Raw genomic sequence first — 23623 nt, 5'->3', positions numbered from 1 at the left:
CTGGAAGCCAAAATTGGCTGATGCCCACCTCTACCTTAGTTCTAAGGGAATGTTCAGAAGTATGAAAAGAATCTCCAAATCAGTGGTGAAAAGTGAAAAAAACTTTGCCACCAGTTCTCTGGGTGTGACTTAGTGGGTGTGGCTTGGGGGGATCATGTGACTGGGTGGGTGTGGCCAACTTTTTTTTAATTTTTAAAGCATTTTTTACTAACTGTTCGCCCCAAAACCGGTAGTAAAAAATACTTTAAGAAGTGAAAAAAAAGATTCAGCTGTGCTGTGCGATTGTGGGAACCTCCCCCCGCCCCCCACTTTTTAAAGCATTTTTTTCCTGCCTATTTGCCCGAAACGGCAGGGGGGGAAAATGCTTTAAAAAGTGGGGAAAAGGCTTCTGATGATTGCATGGCTGCAATCCTCTGAGGCTATTTTTTTACTACTGGTTCATGGAACCAACAACAATTGTCTCTATCATTCACATGAACCCGTGCAAACCGGTAACATTTCACCCCTGCTCCAAATCCTCAGGATTATTTCACGAAAGGAACGGTCGTAAATTGAGGACTACCTGTATCCAAAATCCACAAATTCCTTCCTTCTGTTGGATCGAAAGAAATTGATTTTTGAAAAGAACTCGGAAAGAAGCTGATTTTTATTTCAAAAAAAAAAAAAAAACAGCCAGGAGGGAAGACAAAATAATTCATTATTATTTACTATTTAAATATTATTTTTTATTACTCACATAGCAACCCTGTATTAAGTAATATCCTACAAATGTCGGAGATGTAGAAGAAGGAATGGCAGAAGCTGGTGGTGGAGTCAAAAGGGGATCAGCCTAGAATCGCTACGTAGCCACAAACAACCCCCTTGAATTCCATTAACCAGTATTGTTTGTAGAGATTCTCAGTGGTTTGTAGAGATTCTCAGTGGTTTGTAGAGATTCTCAGTGTTTGTAGAGATTCTCAGTGGTTGTTGGAAAGGTGATTTTTCAGCAGACAACTGGACTTTCTTGTTTTTTTGGAAGACGTTTCACTTCTCATCCAAGAAGCTTCTTCAACTCTGACAGGTTAGTGGGGAATGGAAGGATTTATATTCCTTGCAGACAGCAGGACAAATTGCAGACTACAGGAACCATTTGCACCACTCAGGTGACCTTAAGGACACAGATAAATCTCCAAGTGGCCTCAATGACCCTCTAAAAGGATGCAAATGACCAGCTGTCTGCAAGGAATATCAATCCTTCCATTCCCCACCCTCCAGTCAGAACTGAAGAAACTTCTTAGATGAGAAGCAAAATGTCTTCAAAAGAAAGTCCAGTTGCCTCCTGAAAAAGCACATTTGGGACATTAACCGGTATCCAATCCCAAGCAGAGAGGAACTGTTAATTAAGAAGATTTCAAAGTGCATAGGCTTTCCGTAATAAATCAGCTTAATTAAACCTTTACATGTCTTTCGCCCCTGATACAAAATGATGGTTTCTATCCCAACAAAAATAGCAATAGCAATAGCAATAGCAGTTAGACTTATATACCGCTTCATAAGGCTTTCAGCCCTCTCTAAGCGGTTTACAGAGTCAGCATATCGCCCCCAACAATCTGGGTCCTCATTTTACCCACCTCGGAAGGATGGAAGGCTGAGTCAACCTTGAGCCGGTGAGATTTGAACCGCCGAACTGCAGAACTGCAGTCAGCTGAAGTGGCCTGCAGTGCTGCACTCTAACCACTGCGCCACCTCGGCTCTCTCTCAAATAAATGACCATTGTTTAATTTTCAGTTTTTCATGCGCAACCATCAAGATTCACATTTCTTAATGTGAACTTAAGAGAAGAGAAAGGAAGGAGGGAAGGAGGAAAGGAGGGAGGGAAGATATGAGAGAAGGAGGGGGGGAAGAAGAGAGGAAAGGGAAGGGGAAGGAAAGGAGGAAAGGAAAAGAAAGGAGGGAAGGAAGGAGGGAAAGAGAGAAGGAGGGAGGGAAGGAAGGGGAGTGGGAAAGAAGAAACAAGGGAAGGAAAGAGGGAGGGAGGGGAGAAGATACCTAACCTTTGATGTCTATAAGGATTTTGATATTATGGGAATGTCTTAAAACGCAGTCAAATGTAAAGCGAAACAGTGGATGTTGTATTGTCTTTTACCAGTTATTGGTTGATGTATTTTTCTTTTACTAATAAAAATACTTTAATTAGAAGAAAAAAAAAGATTCACATTTCTTTTTTTTCCCCCCCCATCCCTAACGTCCTTCTTCTCCTCTTCCAGTTAGCCCTGGGTACCTTACGCGTCGGCTTCATCGCCATCTATTTATCACAGCCACTGATCAGCGGATTTACTACGGCTGCCGCCATACATGTGTTCGTGTCCCAGCTAAAGTTCATTTTACAACTACCCGTTGAGCCGTTCAATAAGCCACTGGGACTCATCTGGGTGAGTGTTGCAAACGCCGGAACTCTTATTTCTCAGGAACCAATACAGGGTATAAATCTTTAACAAAAGCATTCTAAAATAAACTTTTTAAAAAAAAGGTTAATGTCATCTTTCATTTCAGCTTTAACTCCTCCTTCCTAGGCTAGCTCTAAACAGATTATATTATTCCTTGTTTCTTCAGTCATAAACTATCTGGAATTTCTTAGCCCCATATTTATTTTGAGTATAGTCAATCCATCTTCTCCACTCCAGTTTATATCTCTCGTTTGAATGGTCCTTGAGATATGCTGATATTTTAGCCATCTCAGCTAGGTTTGTTACTTTCAGTGTCCATTCTTGAATAGTAGGCAAGTCTTCCTTCTTCCAGTATTGCGCCCCCAGCAGTCTAGCTGCGGTTATTAAATGCAAAATCAGGTTAATCTCTACAACTGTACAATCAGTAATTATACCTAACAGGAATAACTGAGGGGTAAACTTTATCCTTTTTTAAAGAATATTTTGCATAATCCACCATATTTTTATCCAAAATGCTTTAACCTTCTGTGCGTGTGTTTTGCTTGCGCGCACGCATGTTAATACCCAGTCTGTTCTTCTTTTTTAACAGACCCTAGAGAGTTTATTTAGCCAAATCACCAATACCAACATTGCGGATTTAGTCACTGCACTCATTATCTTAGTCGTCGTGACTGTGGTCAAGGAATTGAACGACTGTTACAAAGCCAAACTCCCTGTACCGATTCCGATTGAAGTCATTGTGGTAAGAATATCTCCTTTCCGTTTGCAAGCTTTTCGTTGTAATTTATTAGGGCAACTATCATCTCATCCCTGGGGTTTTTAGCTGCTCCTTTGGGTTAAACGTTGTGCTTAAACCCTGTACTTTAAAAAATATACTTCAAGATGAAGTTTTTATCCACAGCTATCATTTGACCACAGCTATCATTTGGATCCACAGCTATCTGGATCCACAGCTATCATTTGACCACCACTTAATGGCTGTGACCAGGGGGGCATTCGCCCAGGTTCGCCTGGTGCGCCAGTTGCGACCCTACCTGAATCGGGAGGCTCTCACAACAGTCACCCGGGCCCTTGTGACCTCTAGGCTGGAATACTGCAATGTGCTCTACATGGGGCTGCCCTTGAAGAGCATCCGGCGACTTCAGCTAGTACAGAACGCGGCCGCGCGAGTGATCGTGGGTGCACCTCGGTTCACCCACATAACACCTATCCTCTGCGAGCTGCGCTGGCTACCTGTCGAGCTCCGGATGCGCTTCAAGGTGTTACTAGTCACCCATAAAGCCCTGCATGGTAGTGGATCTGGATACTTGAGAGACCGCCTTCTGCCAATTACCTCCCTGCGACCAATAAGATCACATAGATTAGGCCTCCTCCGTATTCCATCGGCCAGCCAGTGTCGGCTGGCAACTACAAGGAGGAGGGCCTTCTCAGTAGTAGCCCCGACCCTTTGGAACGAGCTCCCCGTGGAGATTCGTACCCTCTCCACCGTCCAAGCCTTCCGCACAGCCTTGAAGAACTGGCTAGCCCGTCAGGCCTGGGGACAAGGATAGTTGCCCCTCCCGAATGATGAATGTATGTTGTTTACTATTTTATTATATGTCTCTATGTTTAACGTCTGTATTCCCCTTCCCCGATTTTATGTGAGCCGCCCTGAGTCCCCTCAGGGAAAAGGGCGGCCTACAAATATTAATAAAATCTACAAAAAAAAAAATCTTTTAATCAAGAGCCACTAGAGGGCAGTAAATAGATCTGCATATATTTGCTGCCATCTAGTGGTCAATCAGATCCTTGCGTAGTAGATACTAGAAAGATAAATGGGTAAAGGTTTCTTCCCTGTTCAGTTGTGTCGGACTCCAGGGGGCGCTGCTCATCTCTGTTTCTTGGCCGCGGGAGCCAGCGTTGTCTGAAGACATTTTTTCTGGTCATGCGGCCAACATGACTACGCTAAGCCACAATGAATATTGTTCCCTTCCCACCGAAGTGGTACCTATTTATCTACTCGCATTTGCATGCTTTTTCGAATTGCTAGGTGGGCAGGAGCCGGAGCAAAGAACAGGAGCTCACCCCATCACACAGCGCTTTGCGCTCAAGCTGCCGTCCTTCCGGTTAACAAGTCCAGTACCTTAACTGCTAGGCCACCACGCCCAGTAAATGCTCTAACCCTGACCTTAATCAGCCCAAGTTGTATTTTCCTCATTAGTGAAAAATTAGTTTGCTCCTCAGTTGGGAGAACTCTCAATTTCCCACAGACACAAAGAGGAAATGACCCCGTAAGCCATTACTGTTAAAAACATCTCCATGAATTCAAACCCACAAACCTGGGTTCGGGTTTCAGAGATTTTTCAGGCGTGAAGACAATGAAAACCATAATGGTTTTGCTCCATCATTCACGGTGGAAGGACAGGCTAAAATGAAATCGGCAATAAATCTTTCTTTAAGAACTTGCACTCTATACAATAAGGTGAAGGTAAATATTGAAAAAATCCCCTTAAACGAGTGAAATCCTCCTGGTTTGGCACGGTTCAGACAAATCAATAGGGATGATTGTCCTTAGTTCTGCGAACCAGTAGTAAAAAAAAAAATAGCTGTGAGCCGCACAATCGTCAGAAGCTATTTTTAAAGCTTTTTTTTGCCCAAACCAGCAGGGAGAAAAAAATACTTTAAAAAGCTTTAAAAACCGTGACCCGTCAAAAGCGCGGACGACAAAAGCGCGATCGACAAAATCGCGCCTTTGACGTCATCACAGCGCGACGAAAAAGATCGAAAAATTCAAATAAAAATTAATAAAAATTAAATTAAAGCAAGCCGATTCACATAAAGGTAAGGGTTAGGTTTAGGGTTAGGGTTAGGGTTAGGTTAAGGGTTAGGGTTAGCTTTAGAGCGTTAGCGTTAGCGTTAGGGTTAGGTTAAGGGTTAGCGTTAGGTTTTTCGTTACTTTAACGGTTAGGTTTAGGGTTAGGTTTAGGGTTAGGTTAAGAGTTAGGTTTAGGGTTAGGTTTAGGGTTAGGTTTGGGGGGCTTAGGGTAAGGTTTTCGCTTTATTTTTACATTTTTCGAACTTTTTCATCGCGCTGTGATGACATCACAGCGCGCTTTTGTCGAGCGCGATTTTGTCCTACGCGCTTTTGTGGTGGAACCTTAAAAACAGCTGAAAGTGAAAAAAAGAGTTGGCCACGCCCACCCAGTCACATGACACCCCCACCAAGCCACACCCACAGGCCATGAGGGGATTAGATTTCAGCACTGCCCTCAAATACTTGTGAAGCTTTTTTAAAAATTGTTTTGTTGTGCTTTTTTCCAGACAGTTATAGCAACTGGGCTATCTTACGGCTTTAATTTCAAAGAAAAATTTGGCGTAGATACGGTCGGAACATTAGATAGCGGGTAAGTAGACACAATGAGGTATATATTAATGGAAATGGATAGCTTTGAGGTTGTTATTCCGCTTCCTACTCAAATTTAACCTCAGTTTGTCCACTTTCTCCCTTTTAAACATCTCCCGTGCCTTCATTCTAGATTTCAAGCTCCAGTTGCTCCCGATCTCAAGTACTTTGAACGTGGTGTGGGAGACAGTATCTCTATCGCCATCGTCGGCTTCGCCATTGCCTTTTCGGTGGCGAAGGTTTATTCCATTAAGCATGATTACCGCATAGATGCCAACCAGGTGAGCATCTAGCAAGTGCCGGATCTGCCACTTTGCTCCTGCTATTTGCCTTGCTCCGGGCCAGCCTGCCATAGACTCGGGGAGAGGCGGGAAACCCATGGGAGCGGCATGTGAGGGGTGTCAAACTTGATTTTATTGAGGGCCACATCAGGATTGCGTTTGACTTGAGAGGGACCGGAAGCGTCGCAGTGAGACAGCCGGGAAAATCGTGGGCTCTGAAGAGCTCCACGTAAATCCTGACTGATAAACCGTCTTCGGACCAGAATCTTCCTGAAGGGAGGGTGAAGAACAGAGGTGGGTTCCTACCAGTTCGCACCTATTCGGTAGAACCAGTTCATCAAATCTACCGAACCGGTTAGAAGAGGTTCCACCAGTGGACCCGGAAAGCAGGCCACACCAACAGAAGAGGTTCCACAAATTTTTGAAACCCACCACTGGTCCTTGGATATGATTATTCTACACTATCATGCTCATATTTATAAAACTCAGTGCCTCTGTGAAAGGTAAGGATGACTACTGCATTTGTGGTGCAATCAGAACATTGCGTGTGTTGAAGTTGTTTTAACGCAAACCAAAGATGCCTTTTAAAAAACAAGTTTACATCATATTCTTAGGCATGCCAGCGCTGTGTTTGAGGTAATTTAAGGTGGTTCTGACAAGTGTCGTCGGCATCTTCATATCCGGTCACATGGGCAGCAAGCCACTCCCATCCGGTCACATGGATGGCAAGCCACTCCCACAAAGGAGGCCACACCCACAGAGTAGGTTCGGACAATTTTTGAAACCCACCACTGGTGAAGAAGGAGCTGCATCTTGATTAGTCAAAAGGAATGAAACTGGTTCCTCGTAGATCAAAGAGTAGCCCTCCGAATTGGCGACGGGCGTGGTGGGCATTGTAAAATGGCCACCACAAAGCTGGGGCATCCGGACGAAATATTGGGCAGGAGCGATGTTTGGAAGAAGTGTGGAGATTCTGTTGAGAAGATTTAAGTAACCAATTTAAGATACAAATTTGAATTGGGAATTGGGAAAGAACCTCGCTAGCAGAAAATAATATTAACGGACATATTGGGAATTTTGCGGAAAGAAAAGACAGAGGGGGAAAAAATGCCGGTTTAAACTTTTAAGCCCAAAAAGAATTGTCTGCTTTAAATAAGTTGGAGACGGAAATGAGAATTGGCTAACCCACGGGAACAGAGAGCTTTGAATTTGAATTGGAAAAGACTGCGTTTTTAAATAGAGACTAACTGACAATTGGAAACCTCGCGGAAAGAATGAGGGGGGAAAACGGAGGGTAAAATACCAAGGGTTGTGTTTGACCCTGGGGGTGTAGGGGGGTGGCCAGCTTGACGTCACTCAGGTCAGGGACATTGGTGGTGGCCCAAGTGCTCCGCCAGCAAAAACAGCCTCCCGAAGTTCGTTTTTGGCCACGACGGCCTCCTGCAGCCCACTGCCAGTGAAAATGGAACTGGGGGAGGAGGGCTGTGTGCATCCCCTGAGCTTTGTTTCCTGGCAGAAGGCAGCAACAGGCCATTGCGGCTGAAAATGTAGCCTGGGAGAGCCACAAATAGCCTTCCCAAGCTCCATTTTTGCTGGCAGAGGCACCGTAGGCTGGTTCTTCGCTGTTTCCAGGGTGGCCCGTGGGCCAGATCTAAGCATCCCATGGGCCAGATTCGGCCCGCGGGCCTTGAGTTTGACACCCCTGCTCTGAGCAGCTTGTGCTGGCCAGAGACAACACTTTATGGACATTTTAAATAAGAATGCAACTGCATTCCAAGGACAGCAGTTCAGAAAACATCCGGTTCAAATATGATGGGGATACAAGAGGACTAACAAGTGGGCAGGGGTGGGAAACTGGCCGCAAGTTTTTCAGTGCCGCTGTGACCTGGAGCGGTCACTAAGTGAACTGTTGTAAGTCGGGAACTATCTGTATGACCTTGCAGTGTGTATGTGTGTGTTTTAAAGGAATTGGTTGCCTTTGGAATCAGCAACATCTTTGGAGGGGTGTTCAAAGGATTTGCAGCAAGCACTTCGCTCTCCAGGTCTGGCGTGCAAGAAAGCACTGGCGGGAAGACGCAGGTATTTCGTTACTTAAGGTTTTTTTGCGATAAATCAATTACCCAAAGTTGTTTTAGAGGAAGTGTGTTAACCAAGGCTTTTTGTCCTGCAGGTTGCTGGACTCCTCTCAGCTATCATTGTCATGATTGCTATCTTAGCCATTGGATATCTCTTGGAACCACTGCAAAAGGTAGCGACTTTGGGGCCTAGTGGTTGGGTTGGGTTGCATTGGGCTGGATTGGATGGGGCTATGTTGGGTTACATTGCATTGGGTTGGGTTGGGTTGCATTGCATTGCATTGCATTGCATTTGGTTGGGTTGAGTTGGGTTGGGTTGGGTTGGGATGAGTTGGTTGCATTGCTTTGGGTGACATTGGGTTGGGTTGCATTGCATTGGATTTGGTTGGTTGGTTTGGGTTGCATTGGGTTGGGTTGAGTTGGGTTGCATTGCATTGGGTTGGGTTGGGTTGCATTGGTCTGGATTGGATAGGGTTGTGTTGGGTTGCATTGGGCTGGGTATGTTGAGTTGCATTGCATTGGGTTGTGTTGCGTTGTGTTGCATTGCATTGCATTTGGTTGGGTTGGGTTGGATTGAGTTGGGTTGGGTTGGGTTGGGATGAGTTGGTTTGTGTTGCATTGGGTTGAGTTGGGTTGGGTTGCATTGGGTTGGGTTGGGTTGCATTGGGCTGGATTGGATAGGGTTATGTTGGGTTGCATTGGGTTGGGTATGTTGGGTTGTGTTGCATTGTGTTGCGTTGCATTGTGTTGCATTGCATTGCATTTGGTTGGGTTGGGTTGGGTTGGATTGAGTTGTGTTGGGTTGGGATGAGTTGGGTTGGGTTGCATTGGGTTGGGTTGAGTTGGGTTGCATTGCATTGGGTTGGGTTGGGTTGCATTGGGCTGGATTAGATAGGGTTATGTTGGGTTGCATTGGGTTGGGTTGCGTTGGGTTGCATTGCATTGCATTGGGTTTGGTTGGGTTTGGTTGGGATGAGTTGGTTTGGGTTGCATTGCTTTGGGTTACATTGGGTTGGGTTGCATTGTGTTGCATTTCATTGCATTGAATTTGGTTGAGTTGAGTTGGGTTGGGTTGCATTGCGTTAGGTTGGGTTGAGTGGAATCCTTTTTTGTAACAGGTAGTCCTTGACAATTGAGCCAACAACTGAGCCCAAAATTCATGTTGCTAAGTCAGACAGTTATTAAATGAGGTTTGTCCCATTTTACGACCATTCTTGCCACAGATGTGAAGTTAAACACTGTGGGTGTTAAGTTAATCACATGGTTGTTAAGTGAATCTGACTTCCTGATTGACTTCAATTGTCAAAGGTCGCAAAAGGGGATCATGTGACACCACCACCCCGGGACACTGTGACCGTCATAAAAATGAGTCAGTTGCCAAGCCTCTGAATTTGGGTCATGTAACCATGGGGATGCTGTTATGGTGATAAGTGCGAAAAATGTTCAATAAATTACTTTTTTCAATTGTAACTCCGAATGGTCATTAAAACGAATAATTGTAAGCCGAGGACTACCGGTGCATTGAGATATTCAAATCTCCCTCTTGCCTCTCTTTACGTCTTGTATTGTGGTATTCTGTCTTTAAACGTGTACCTTACTCTTTCATTGGCAGTCAGTCCTTGCAGCCTTGGTCCTGGGCAACTTGAAAGGGATGTTGATGCAGTTCAAAGAGATTGGAGTCTTGTGGAAAAAGGACAGGTGTGATTGTGTAAGTGACTCTTCACCCGGTGGTGTTTGCAAATAGTGATTCAAACATAAACAATGTCATTGAACACATCTGCAAGGGAAACCAAAGGGAGGGAGGGAGGGAGGGAGGAATAGCAGTAGCATTTAAAACTTATATACCGCTTCACAGGGCTTCATAGCCCTCTCTAAGCAGTTTACAAAGTCAGCCTATTGCCCCCCACTTAAGTCACTTTTTTCAGTGCCGTTGTAACTTCGAATGGTCACTAAACGGACTGTTGTAATTCGTTGTTGTTGTTTTTTCTTTTTAATTTTTAATTTTTATTTTATACACATAAGCACATCAACAGAAACAAACACATAACTTAAAAACCACATAGGAACAATAAGTTCCATCGTATATCATACCGCAGTTCCGAATCGGTTTCTTTGCAGTTAGTGTTTTCCCTACTATACATTTCTATCTTGCATTCATAATCTCCTTGTTCGTTATCCATTTTTATGTACAATTCGTTATTTATTTATACTTAGCTACTTATGACCAAATATTATTTACCTATATTATGCTTTATATTTTTACTGTCATTTAATCTCTTACATACAATTATAGATATACATTCACATAATTATTCTTTTTCTTTGCCATTCTTATATTATTATTATTATTATTCCATTTAAGAGGTTATAAGGTATAGTTTGGAATGCTTTGTTTACCATCCTTCGCACCTGCTATGACACCACCTTATTGACGGTTCTTTTGCTCACAAATTTTTTATTTTCATTTTCATTTTCATACACTGAAAAGACTGTTGTAATTCAAGGACCACCTGTACTCCTAAATTTCCTGCCTGTCTGCCTATTCAAAAAAGCCACCATGTCTCCCCCCTCAAACACTGGATATTGTTTTTTTTGTTTATCAGCACTCATAATCTATATCGATAAAAATGGCTGTGTGTGTGTGTGTGTGTGTGTGTGTGTGTGTTCGTTCTCCAGCATAACTCTGGAACGCCTCGAACAATTTCAACCAAACTTGGTAAAACAGATGACTTACTCTCTGGAAAAAAAAATACTGTGGGTGTAAGGCACCCCTATCATCCCTTGGGGTGTATGTTCTGTTAAGATACAGCCTGTTGTGCCTTAAAATGGCTTCTACTGCACTGCCGTAAAATGGCTTCTACTGTACAGCCAGAGGTAGGTTCCTACCGGTTCGCACCGGTTCAGTAGAACCGGTTCGTCAAATCTACAGAACCGGTTAGAAGAGGTTCCACCAGTGGACCCGGAAAGCAAGCCACACCTACAGAAGAGGTTCCAAAAAATTTTGAAACCCACCACTGTGTACAGTGTAGTGGAGTTGCCATGGAAACGGCTCCCTCTGGAAAGGGGGAAAATCCAACATTAGAAATTATGTTTGGTCCGGACATTTTCCCCCTATAAATAAATATCCAGGCAACACTGAGCTATCGGCTAGTATTTACAAAAATATGTACATGATTCATTCCTGTTGGCTTTAGCATAGCTTCCCTTACCTTGTTTTGGGGAGGGTCAGAAAGCCCTTGCTGATCATTCCCTCCATTCCATACCAATGGCATCTTCTTTAATGCTTATTGTTTAGGTTGTCTGGATTGTGACTTTCCTGGCTGCCTTCCTACTGGGATTGGATCTCGGCTTAGCTGCTGGCCTTGGATTTGAACTCCTGACGGTCGTGTTCCGGGTTCAGTTGTAAGTAAATATTTCATTTCGTCGACTCAACTTCCTGAAGCGGATTAAAGATATCCAGTCCTTTCGAATGGAGTGAAATCTTTTATCAACCGCATTAATGATGGTCCACTTTTTGAGGGGTCACAGATACACTGCAGATAATATGCAGAGCAATATACGTGCCATATATTTCTTCTTGGAATGACACTGTAGCATCTCCGAGGAAATATCCCTCGTGGGGCTGCCGTGGGGTACCAAGCATGCCATCCTAAGCACTTGGTACAGGTAGTCCTTGTTTAATGAACGGTTGCTTAGCAACCATGACAGATTGCCCCCCCAAAATACTTAGATATAGAATAGAATAGAATAGAAAATAGAATAGAATAGAATAGAATAGAATAGAATAGAATAGAATAGAAAATAGAATAGAATAGAATAGAATAGAATAGAATAGAATAGGTGTGGCCTATTCAAAAAAATTTGGAACCTCTTCTGTAGGTGTGGCCTGCTTTTCGGGTCCACTGGTGGAACCTCTTCCAACCGATTCGGTAGATTTGACGAACCGGTTCTACCAAATAAGTGCGAACTGGTAGGAACCCACCTCTGGTTCCGTTCCAAGTGGCTCTGCCTGAAGGAGGTCGATCTTTGTTATGTAGAATAGACCGACTCGGCCCTTCATGGCCTATTGACAAAGGTGTGTTTCTGCCTCTCTTTTAGGGGAAATATTCTGCCCTTTTAATATTCCCTAAAATATTTCATTTTCCTAGGAGAGGGGGTGGGTGCTAACTTCCTACAATAGATATACGCAAAGGTTCACATCACTGGAATAGCATTTGCATTAATCAGCTCCTTTCGTTTCTTCTCTTTTCAGTCCAAAATGCACACTTTTGGCTAACGTTGGAAGGAACGATATCTACAGAAACAGAAAAGACTACTCAGAGGTAAGAATTCGGCGTTGCGTTGGAGTCATTTAACATGGGTGGTGCGGTGGCCCAGGGGTGGAGCTCTCGCCTCACAATGAGGAGGCTGTGAGGTTCGATCCTAGATAGCGGCAGATATTTCTCTCTCTGGGCACAATGAGAATATATCTTCCGAACAAAACTCCGCAATGGCGACAGGAAGAGCATCCGGCCAGCAAACATTCAGCTCCATTCAGCTGCCCCAACGCCACTCTGCAAGGAATTACTGGCTCATTAAACAACGTTAAAAAAAAATAATTGGAGTAATTTAACATGCAGAGTTTTTGCAATTTTGAGTAAAATTAACGTGTTGTTTTTTTAAAAAAATGTCTAGATATATGAGCCAGAAGGAGTGAAAATTTTTAGATGCCCATCACCGATCTTCTTTGCCAATGTTGATTTTTTCAAGGAAAAGTTGACTGCTGCGGTAAGCATTTCGTATCATCTTTAATGAAAATATTCCCCATAAAACGCGCAATTTTTAAACCATGTACGTAAATATCTTTTAGACATCACAAACATTTGTACAACGTCCCCCCCAAAAAATCTACTTTCTTTTTCCTTAAGAACTATTACAAATGTTGTGTGTGAATGTTTGAAGTTAGAAATTCAAAAGGTCAAAGAAATCTAAAATTGTTATACAGGGAGTCCTCGTCTTACAATAATTCATTTAGCGACCATTCCAACAGCTCTGAAAAAAGTGTCTTATGACCTTTTTCACACTTATGACCCTTGCTCCCTAAGGTCACACAATCTAAATTCAGATGCTTGGCCACTGACTCGTATTTATGACGGTTGTATCGTCCTGGGGTCATATGATCCCCTTTTACGACCTTCCGACAAGCAACGTCAATGGGGAAGCGAAGTTCACTTAACAACCATGTTATTAACTTAACAAGGGCGGTGATTCACTTAACAACGGTGGCAAGAAAGGTTGTATAATGGGGCAAAACTCACTTTAAAACTGCCTCACTTAACGATAGAACGTTTGGGCTCCATTGTGGTGAAATGTTGAGGACTACCAGCGCAATGAAACATATAACTAGAATTTAATTTAAATCAAGTCCATGTTCTCCACTTGAAAAGAAACTTAGAACATCCTAGGATGATTTAAAAAATAATAACCAAATATCTGCTAAAAACAATTGTTCCATATTTCAGGTTGGTTTTAAGCCGTTGAGGGTATTGCAGAAACGCAACAAAGCTCTAAGGAAAATGAAGAAGATGTTAAAGAAAGGAGAACTTCAAGAAACTCCGGTAAGAATCCTTAATTATTTAAATGGCAGCAGAAAAAAATATGCCCAATATTTCATTTCATTTCATTTTACTTTATTTTATTTTATTTTAATTATATTTTATTATTTTATTTTACTTTTCTTTACTTTTTTACTTTACTATTTTAGTTTATTTTAGTTTGTTTTAGTTTGTTTTCGTTTTAGTTTATTTTAGTTTATTTTAGTTTATTTTAATTTATTTGCTTATTTTAGTTTATTTTAGTTTATTTTAGTTTATTTTAGTTTATTTTAGTTTATTTTAGTTTATTTTAGTTTATTTTAGTTTATTTTAATTTATTTTAGTTTATTTTAATTTATTTGCTTATTTTAGTTTATTTTAGTTTATTTTAGTTTATTTTAGTTTATTTTAGTTTATTTTAGTTTATTTTAGTTTATTTTAATTTATTTGCTTATTTTAGTTTATTTTAGTTTATTTTAGTTTATTTTAGTTTATTTTAGTTTATTTTAGTTTATTTTAGTTTATTTTAGTTTATTTTAGTTTATTTTAGTTTATTTTAGTTTATTTTAATTTATTTTAGTTTATTTTAATTTATTTGCTTATTTTAGTTTATTTTAGTTTATTTTAGTTTATTTTAGTTTATTTTAGTTTATTTTAGTTTATTATTTTAGTTTATTTTAGTTTATTTTAGTTTATTTTACTTTATTTTACTTTATTTTACTTTATTTTAGTTTATTTTAGTTTATTTTACTTTATTTTACTTTATTTTACTTTATTTTACTTTATTTTACTTTATTTTACTTTATTTTACTTTATTTTACTTTATTTTAGAAATTTATATTGCTGCCTATTCTCACATGCTGATTCAAGGCGGCTTACAAGAATATAAAAACCTCATATAAAAAAAATAAGAAAACCAATAAAAGAGAGAATCATAGAATAAATTAATATAACAATATAATAAAATAACTCCCCACACCCGCCCTGGCGACATCATACGAGCCGTTTAATGGGCACCATCCCACTCTGGGTTCCCCCGGCCCACAATACTGCAAAATCTCCATTCCCTCCCTACCCCGCTGTTCTAACCCCCCTCGTTCCACACCAACACACTCCGAGCCAAAGATACTTTACGGCATTTAATAACAGACAGACAGGACCTTGGCAGCAAACCAGTACAGATAAGCCTTGGCAGCAATCCAGCCTGCCAAGCTCACCATAATGTTCTCCAACATTAGTTCATGCGTTGACTTCTGCAAAAGGGCGTGTGCACAAGCAGTCCTTTTACAGTCTGGAGAGGAGCCGAATAACCACCAGCTGAGTGCAATTACCTCCTGTACTTGTGCAAGTGTTCCTGACGCCTATTAGGTCTTCGGTGCTGGGCATCCAGGAAAAACTCACTGCTGACGTCAGGATCACACTCCCTTGTCTCCTCCCCACTGGTCCAAGTCTCAGACTCTAATCAGCAGGGACTCCAATCTGCTGGGGCTCAGGAGGAAGTGAATAGATGGGGGCAGGGCAATGGTCGGTTGCAGGCGGTATGCCCTGGTATGGGCGTACCGGAGCCAGCCCGGAGCACCGGATACCATTCCAGTACGGTGCTCCAGAGGGCCCACCCACCCGCCCGAGCTCCTTACCGGTCTTTTAAGGCTTCTGCGCTTCCACGCATGGCGCATACAGAGCCTGCAAAACTCTCCGCTGAGCAGCTGGAGCACTGCGGAGGGTGGCAGAAGGGCGCGGAGGGGCTAAGACACATGCCCGCACTGCGGGCATCCATGTGGATGCTGCCGGGCCCGTTCTAACCGTACCGGCAGGGCCAATCAGAAGTGGTATTTGCCAGTTCTCCGAACTAGTCAAAATTTGTCCAGAACCTGTCAGAACCAGCTGAATACCACCTGTGCCCACTGAGGTCTACACAAAACCATACAGGCCACCGCATCTTTCACCATCTGGAACTTCCGGCTGCTCTTGAAGGGCAGCTCTGTGAAGAGTGCATTACATGCCTTCTCTTTATGTCCAAGGAAAGAACTTACCTTCAATTTCAGAACTGGCTGGTCAAGTGTTCCGATTTCTTTTTTCGGGGTTACGAAGCCTTCTGAACATTTTCCTCCTTTCTTTTTTTCTTTCGTTCAGAAAGGTCTGCTCTGTACCGTCACTAGTGTGACCGATTCGGAGGAAGAGCTGGACAACAACAGGATTGAAGAATTGAATGAGCCCATCAACACCAAGGATTTTCCGGTTCGGATCGACTGGAACGCCACCCTGCCTCCCAACATCAAAGTTCCACGAATTGACATTCATAGCGTCATTCTTGATTTTTCAGCAGTATCATTTCTTGACGTTTCAGCCATGAGGATCATCGGAGAGGTAAAATTGTTTTCTACATTAGATGGATGGATGGATGGATGGATGGATGGATGGATGGATGGATGGATGGACGGACGGACGGACGGATGTATAGATGTATAGATGTATGGATGGATGGATGGATGGATGGATGGATAGATAGATAGATAGATAGATAGATAGATAGATAGATAGATAGATAGATAGATAGATAGAGATAGATAGATAGATAGATAGAGAGAGAGATGTAGATAGATAGATAGATAGATAGATAGATAGATAGATAGATAGATAGATAGATAGATAGATAGATATGATAGATATGATAGATAGATAGATAGATAGATAGAGATAGATATGATAGATAGATAGATAGATAGATAGATGATAGATAGATAGATAGATAGATGATAGATAGATGTAAATAGAGATAGATAGCTATAGCTAGCTAGCTAGATAGCTAGCTAGATATAGATAGATAGATAGATAGATAGATAGATAGATAGATAGATAGATAGATAGATAGATAGATATGATTGATAGATAGATAGAGATAGATAGATAGATAGATAGATAGATAGATAGATAGATAGATAGATGTAAATAGAGATAGATAGATAGATAGATAGATAGATAGATAGATAGATAGATAGATAGATAGATAGATAGATAGATAGATAGATATAGATGGAGAGAGAGGGGGAGATAGATAGATAGATAGATGATAGATGATAGATAGATAGATAGATAGATAGATAGATAGATAGATAGATAGATAGATAGATGAGAGAGAGAGAGAGAGAGAGAGAGAGAGAGAAGATGTGTTTGTGTGTGTATGTATGTATACACACACACACACATACACACACTTACTTTGTGGCAAGGGAGCGGCCTGGTGGGCTAGTGGTGGAGCTCTCACCTCACAATCAGGAGGCTGTAAGTTTGGCAGATAATTCTTTCTCTAGGCACAAAGAGAAAATATTTGCTGCTAACTCCCCATAGGCGTCAGGAGGGGCATTCAGCCAGTAAATGATCTGATTCTACCCCAATGCAAGGGATTACATGTGTGTGTGTCTGTGTCTGTCTGTCTGTGTGTGTGTATGTGTGCGTGTGTGTGTTTGTAAACATACATGTATATGAAATAAGCACTAGGCCTTATTTTCGGGGAGGTCTTATTTTTTGTGAGGTGCAGGAGGCGGTGAGCATGGTCACCTCTTGGAGTTATTGCATTGTGAGTTATTATTGTTATTATCATATTTATATAGTTATGATGCCAAATTATTATCATAATCTAAATTATTGTATACACCTTCGTCTGCCTAGAGTTAAATATCACCCATTCCTCTTTTTAACAGACTCTGAGAGAATTTGTCCGGGTTGACGTTGAAGTCTACATTGTGGGCGCACACAGTAAGGCTTTTTCTTATTGACTTTGTAACCTCCTTGGAGATGCCCATGTGAGTGGTACAGTGGCCTAGAGGTGGAGCTCTCGCCTCACGATCAGGAGGCTGTGAGTTCGATCCTAGCTAGAGGCAGATATTTCTCTCACGTTAAGAATGTATCTGCTGAACAAAACTCCACATTGGTGACAGGAAAGGCATCCGGCCAGTATGTGTGAAAAACAGTCATAAAGTCCCTTTTTCTGGTGCAGTTGGTAAATTCCAGTGGGCGTTGAATGAATGGCTGGAAGTCAAAGGGTATCTGTACTGAATTAGCTGCATCATTTAAGAATTAGCTGCATCATTTTCTAGGCTTGTAATTCTGTTTCTTTCTCTCCCACCTTTCTTTTCCCTTCCCTTTCTTCCCCCCCAAATCTATGCCCTCAAAGATGGTCTGCTGGAGAAGCTACAGAGATGTGGATTTTTCGATGAGGAAATCAAGCCATCCATATTTTTTCTGACCATTCACGATGCGATTTTATATATATTGATGAAGAAGGACGAGATTTTCCACTCATCAAAATTCAAAGCCGATATGGTGAGGCCCTACATGTATTCGTGTATATATATATAAATATAAACCTACCTCCCTGGCTTCAGCTGATAAGGAGAAGGACCTGTGGCTCAATGGTTAAGACATCTGCCTAAGATGCAATACAGCACAGGTTCGAATCCCAGTAAGGGTATGGCTAGCTGATGAGAGCTAAATAGCTTGAAATAGATCTATACTAGTCTCCCTTTATTTATTTATCAGCACAAATACAACACAAATGTAACAAAGGCAACAGTAAAAATATTGGGTTTCTGTCATGATGGATTCTTGTGACGAGCCGATTGACAGATGATGGAAGCAGTTAGCTTCCTCCCATAATATATATATACATACACACACACACATACATATATACACACACACAGACACACACAGACACACACAGACACACACACACACATATATAGATATATAGATATATAGATATATAGATATATAGATATATAGATATATAGATATATAGATATATAGATATATAGATATATAGATATATAGATATATAGATATATAGATATATAGATATATAGATATTTCAAAAGCAGAGTTTAAAATCATGCAGACTGGGAACACGAAAGCAAAAGCATCATTTAAGAATGACTGGAACATTGCAACCAAGAATTATCAGGATGTGGACTACATATTGAGCCACGGTGGCGCAGTGGTTAAGAATGCAGGCTAGTTCTGCTGCCTGCCGGCTGCCTGTAATTTGGCGGTTCAAATATCACCAGGCTCAAGGTGGACTTGGCCTTCCGTCCTTCCGAAGTGGGTAAAATGAGGGCCCAGATTGTTGGGGACAAGAGGATGACTCTGTAAACCGCTTAGAGAGGGCTGTCAAGCACTGTAAAGCGGTATATAATATTAAGTGCTATTGCTAGGAGGGACACAGGGGCTCAGGGGCTAAGACGCTGAGCTTGTCGATCAGAAAGGTCGGTGGTTCAGCAGTTTGAATCCCTAGCGCCACGTAATGGAGTGAGCTCCCATTACTTGTCCCAGCATTTGCGAACCAAGCAGTTCGAAAGCACGTAAAAAATGCAAGGAGAAAAATAGGAACCACCTTTGGTGGGAAGGGAACAGCGTTCCGTGCGCCTTCGGTGTTGAGTCATGCCAGCCACATGACGACGGAGACGTCTTCGGACAGAGCTGGCTCTTCAGCTTTGAAATGGAGATGAGCACCGCCCCCTGGAGTCAGGAACGACTAGCACATATGTTCGAGGGGAACCTTTGCCTTCTCCTCTATTGCTATTGTTATATTGGGGGTTCTGTTTTCCCTTTAGACTTCCAAATTTTTACAAAATCTTGGACTTATGACCAGAATTGAGCGAGACGTTTATTATGTGAGCTTTGCCCCACTTTACGACCTTTCTTGCCACAGTTGTTAAGTGAATCTCCGCAGTTGATCATTAGTAACCTGGTTGCTAAGTGAATCTGGATTCCCCGCTGACTTTGCTGGCCACAAAAAGGGATCACATGATCTTGGGACAAAGCAACGGTCATAAGTACGAATCACTTGCCAAGCGTCCGGATTTTGATCACATGACCATGGGGACACTGCAATGGTTGTAAGTGTGAAAAAGTGCCTAGGTCACCCTTGTAACTTCGGTCACTAAATGAACTGTTGTAAGTGGAAGACTACCTCTGTGGCTTTTTCTGGATCCAATTCATGTTGCCCCCCCTTTTTTAAAATGTGGCTGCCATCTAAACTATTTCCAACCATAATTTAGGGACCCAGGATGTCACGTAACATGGTCGTTAAACATAGGTAGTCCAACTGAGATTGTCGTAGGATTAACTAGCTTTAAATCAACAGAGTTTGTTTTCTTTTAAATTAAAACGAGAGAACCCATTGTTAACAGCGGAACGTTTATTCCATCACAGGATAATCAAAACAACAATCACTATATAATTAACACGTCCGGAGGATTGCGCAGTCGGGACCCAAAGGTAAGGCTCTCTTCTCTATCCTGAATATCATCAATGTTGCGGCTCGCCAGCGGAGCTGCTGGCAGATTCGGACAGTGAGGAGGGTTGGGGAGGAACCTGGGCCAGTCCTGGAGTCTGAGGAGAGCTCTGAGGAGGGGTCTGTGTCGGAGGCAGAGAGGGGGACAGGGCCGTCCGACAGTTATCAGCTGCCTTTGGAGTCGGAGATCAGTGGGGCAGAAGAACAGCTGGAGCCTGTTCCTGATGTGCGCATGCGCAAAGCTCCCAGGAGAAGGGAACAGCTAAGGAGGAAGGGCACAGGTGGACGGTGAATGGCCCCTCCCATACGGAATGAAGAGGAGCAAAAGGGGAGGAGACAATTAGTTCAATCCACCACTTATGTCCACAATTGAGCTGTTGTAAGCAAGACAGCCATTAAGTGAGTTACGCTCCATTTCACAACCTTCCTTGCCGCACTTGTTAAGCAAATCACCGCAGTTGTTAAGTTAGTAACATGGCTGTTAAGTCAATCAGGCTACCCCTTTGGATTTGCTTGTCAAATGGTCGCAAGGGTGGATCACACGACCCCGGGACTCTGCAATCGTCATAAATACGAATCAGTTGCCAAGCATCTGAATTTTGATCTTATGACCGTGGGGATGCTGTAACGGTCATAAGTGTGAAAAGGAATCCTAAATCACATTTTCAGTGTCCTTGCAAGTTCGGACAGTCACTAAATGAACTGTCGGAAGTTGAGGACTGTATGTTTTTTTTTCTGAATCGAATTTGGTGATGGCTTCTGGTTACCACCTATGTCAACTCATAAAGCCTTGGCATGTTTGTTATAAGTTGCCATGGTGAGGAAATGGGGGGGGGGAGAGCGTATTCCACGCATGCCTTTGGCTACAGTCGGATCTCAGATTCCTACAGCAGGCTTCTGAGGGGTGCACCTCGTTGGAGAATGTGATTTATGACACAGACTGAAGGGAGGGAAGGAACAGGGGTAAAGTTCAGCCATAATTCAAATGAAGTTAGATCTGATTGCAGTATGGTATGGCCGAAATGGTGTTCCTAATAAATGACTGGATTTCTTTTGAAACTTGGCTTGAGGCTCATGAATTAATTAGGGCATCTTTCGGAAACCTGACAGCCTCAGCTACAATCTCTTTTGGGGGCAAATGTATGAAAGTGGCTTGCTGTTACTTTAGTTCCTAAATAAAACACAAATGTTTCTTTGTTTGGTTCCCACAGGAATCCACAGAAACGAAAATGTAAAAGAAAGAGACAATTGGCGAAGAACCACACCAGAGCGCGAAAAAGTTAAGAAAAGGAGAGAAATGTTGGTTCTCTGACAAGACTTCACATGTCAGCGGTGAAGGCGTGTCCCTCCTGCAGGCATATGAGTCACATACACATATGTAGAAAAGAAGGCGGGACTTCAGCTACACGCCATGCCTGACTTCTAGCAGATTTCATTCCTTCCGCAGGCAGCCATTTTGGGCCATATAACTTTTTTAAAAAAAATCTCGTCTGTTTTGCTTTTCTTCGTTTCTTGAAAAAAAATGTGTTTTGTATTTTAACTTTTTTGGAATAAAATAGATATTTTTTTTTAAAAAGGAAGCACTTAACCCAGCTGTACGTGCATAAAAACCTGTACATAAAATATTATATGAAAATCATGATCTCAAAGAGCACCGATGTATGCAGTACTCCAAGATCAAATATGAATTTTACTGTACATTAATACACTATGCAGATTTGTATACGGTATATGTAAATTCTGTGTATAGTTTGAAGATTGTACATTTCCACGTTGTAAATTATTTGCATACTACGATTTTTTTTCAATACTTTATATTTTACTGTGTAAATATTCTTTCCATAAACGTTTTCTTTTTAAAGCTACAACTATAAATAAAAGGGTTTATCTGTAGTCCTCGAGTTACAACCACAAACTGAAACCCAATTTCCATTGTTAAGCAATGGTTAAGTGAATCACACCTGGTTTAAAGGCGATTTTTGCCACGCTCGTTAAGCGAAACACTGAAGTTGTTAAACAAATCACGAGGTCGTTAAATGAGTCTTGATTTTCCCCATTGATTTTGCTCGTCAGCAAGTGCCCAAATGTTGATCACATGACTTTGTGGCTGGAGGGAGGGAGGGAGGGAGGGAGAGAGAGAGAGAGAGAGAGAGAGAGAGAGAGAGAGAGAGAGAGAGAGAGAGAAACAGAGGGAGAGAGAGAGGGAGAGAGAGAAAGAGAGGGAGAAAGAGAGGGAGAGAGGGAGAGAGAGAGAGAGAGATGGAGGCTGGGCTGCCCATCAGCCCTCAGATGAAGAGTCAACAGCCCCCAGGTCTGGAGGTGGCTGATGAGGAAGAGGAGGAACAGCTAGGCCCAGTGCCTGATGCGTAGAAGCGCAGAAGGCAGAGGAGAGGAGAGCAGTGGAAATCTATAGGCCAGTCCTTGGGAAGAAAGAGCCTTAAGCTTAAAGAGCATCGTCCTTATTCAGGTTTCCCAACAACTAATACTTAAACAGATATACAGAGGAGTTGGGACAAGTCCTCATATATTTACAAGGCAATTTTATACATCACAAGTTCTTCAAGATGGCAATACTTACTTTACCAATAAAGGAGATGTGTAGTTCCAGGTTGAACAGTGGAGTCCTTGGTGCTCTGAACTTAGTGGTTTTCTTGCAGACGTTTCATTTACCCAACTAGGGAACATCATCAATGCTAGGAGGGAGCGCTGAGAGGAGGATTGTGGGATTCTTGGTGCTCTTGGAAATTGGTGGTTTTCTTGCAGACATTTCATTACCCAACTAGGTGACATCATCAGTGCTAGACACTTTGATACATGCATTTTTGTGAGCCACTGTTTATGAAAATAGATTGTGTGCTGTAATTCATGGCTGGTTTTGACTCACAGGGACAATCGTGTTAATCTGTAGATATTAAATCCAGGTTTTTCCCTCTGCTTTTAACACTCCTACTTGATTTGCACTAGTCTAATCAAACGTAAAACCAAAAATAACCGAGGTGTTTGTATACATGTTGCTTCAATGCTTTATAAGGTTCCCCTCGCGCATATGTTCTAGTCGTTCCTGACTCAAGGGGGCGGTGCTCATCTCCGTTTGAAAGCCAAAGAGCCAGCATTGTCCGAAGACGTCTCCTTGGTCATGTGGCCGGCATGACTCAACGCCAAAGGCGCACGCAACGCTGTTTCCCTTCCCATCCAAGGTGGTCCCTATTTTTTCTACTTGCATTTTTACGTGCTTTCGAACTGCTAGTTCGGCAGAAGCTGGGATAAGTTGGCTCAGTGGTTAGGACACTGAACTTGTCAAGCAGAAAAGTCAGCAGTTCGGTGGCTCGAATCCCTAGCACTGCGTAACGGAGTGAGCTCCCGTTACTTGTCTCAGCTTCTGCCAACCTTAGCAGTTATGAAATATAAATATGGTGATTTTCAGCATGCGTTGGACCAATACAAAAGTCTGTTTTAACGACGCTTTGCCCTTATTTGGAGAAATAATCAAAGAAAATCTCATTTTTCCGGCTTGAAGAAATAGAAAAAAACAGAAGTAATAGAAGAGACCTTGGAAGTCTTCTAGTCCAACCCCATACTTAGAATAAGAAA

The 23623-nt window shown here is 42.2% G+C and overlaps 1 protein-coding gene across 1 annotated transcript in view; it reads left to right on the top strand.

Annotated features, from left to right (window-relative positions):
* SLC26A3 (solute carrier family 26 member 3) overlaps window positions 1-21689 on the top strand; it is a 33790-nt gene extending 12101 nt beyond the window's left edge. The window contains exons 6-21 of the mRNA XM_087722332.1: window positions 2247-2411; window positions 3016-3168; window positions 5727-5809; window positions 5942-6089; window positions 8055-8168; window positions 8260-8337; window positions 9777-9872; window positions 11460-11566; window positions 12417-12486; window positions 12839-12931; window positions 13666-13761; window positions 15871-16104; window positions 17439-17493; window positions 17912-18060; window positions 19951-20016; window positions 21244-21689. Coding sequence (XP_087578458.1) covers window positions 2247-2411; window positions 3016-3168; window positions 5727-5809; window positions 5942-6089; window positions 8055-8168; window positions 8260-8337; window positions 9777-9872; window positions 11460-11566; window positions 12417-12486; window positions 12839-12931; window positions 13666-13761; window positions 15871-16104; window positions 17439-17493; window positions 17912-18060; window positions 19951-20016; window positions 21244-21267 — 1731 coding nt within the window. The 3' untranslated portion in view covers window positions 21268-21689. The remainder of the gene's footprint in view (window positions 1-2246; window positions 2412-3015; window positions 3169-5726; window positions 5810-5941; window positions 6090-8054; window positions 8169-8259; window positions 8338-9776; window positions 9873-11459; window positions 11567-12416; window positions 12487-12838; window positions 12932-13665; window positions 13762-15870; window positions 16105-17438; window positions 17494-17911; window positions 18061-19950; window positions 20017-21243) is intronic.
* The last annotated feature ends 1934 nt before the right edge of the window (window positions 21690-23623 follow it).

Source organism: Thamnophis sirtalis, unplaced genomic scaffold (assembly GCF_051295495.1).
Source record: "Thamnophis sirtalis isolate CommonGarterSnake01/CBP01778 unplaced genomic scaffold, rThaSir2_p1.2 scaffold_9, whole genome shotgun sequence".
Lineage (NCBI taxonomy): Eukaryota > Metazoa > Chordata > Lepidosauria > Squamata > Natricidae > Thamnophis > Thamnophis sirtalis.
Note: the sequence above shows the minus strand (reverse complement) of the source record. Positions and strands in the feature narration are given on the sequence as shown.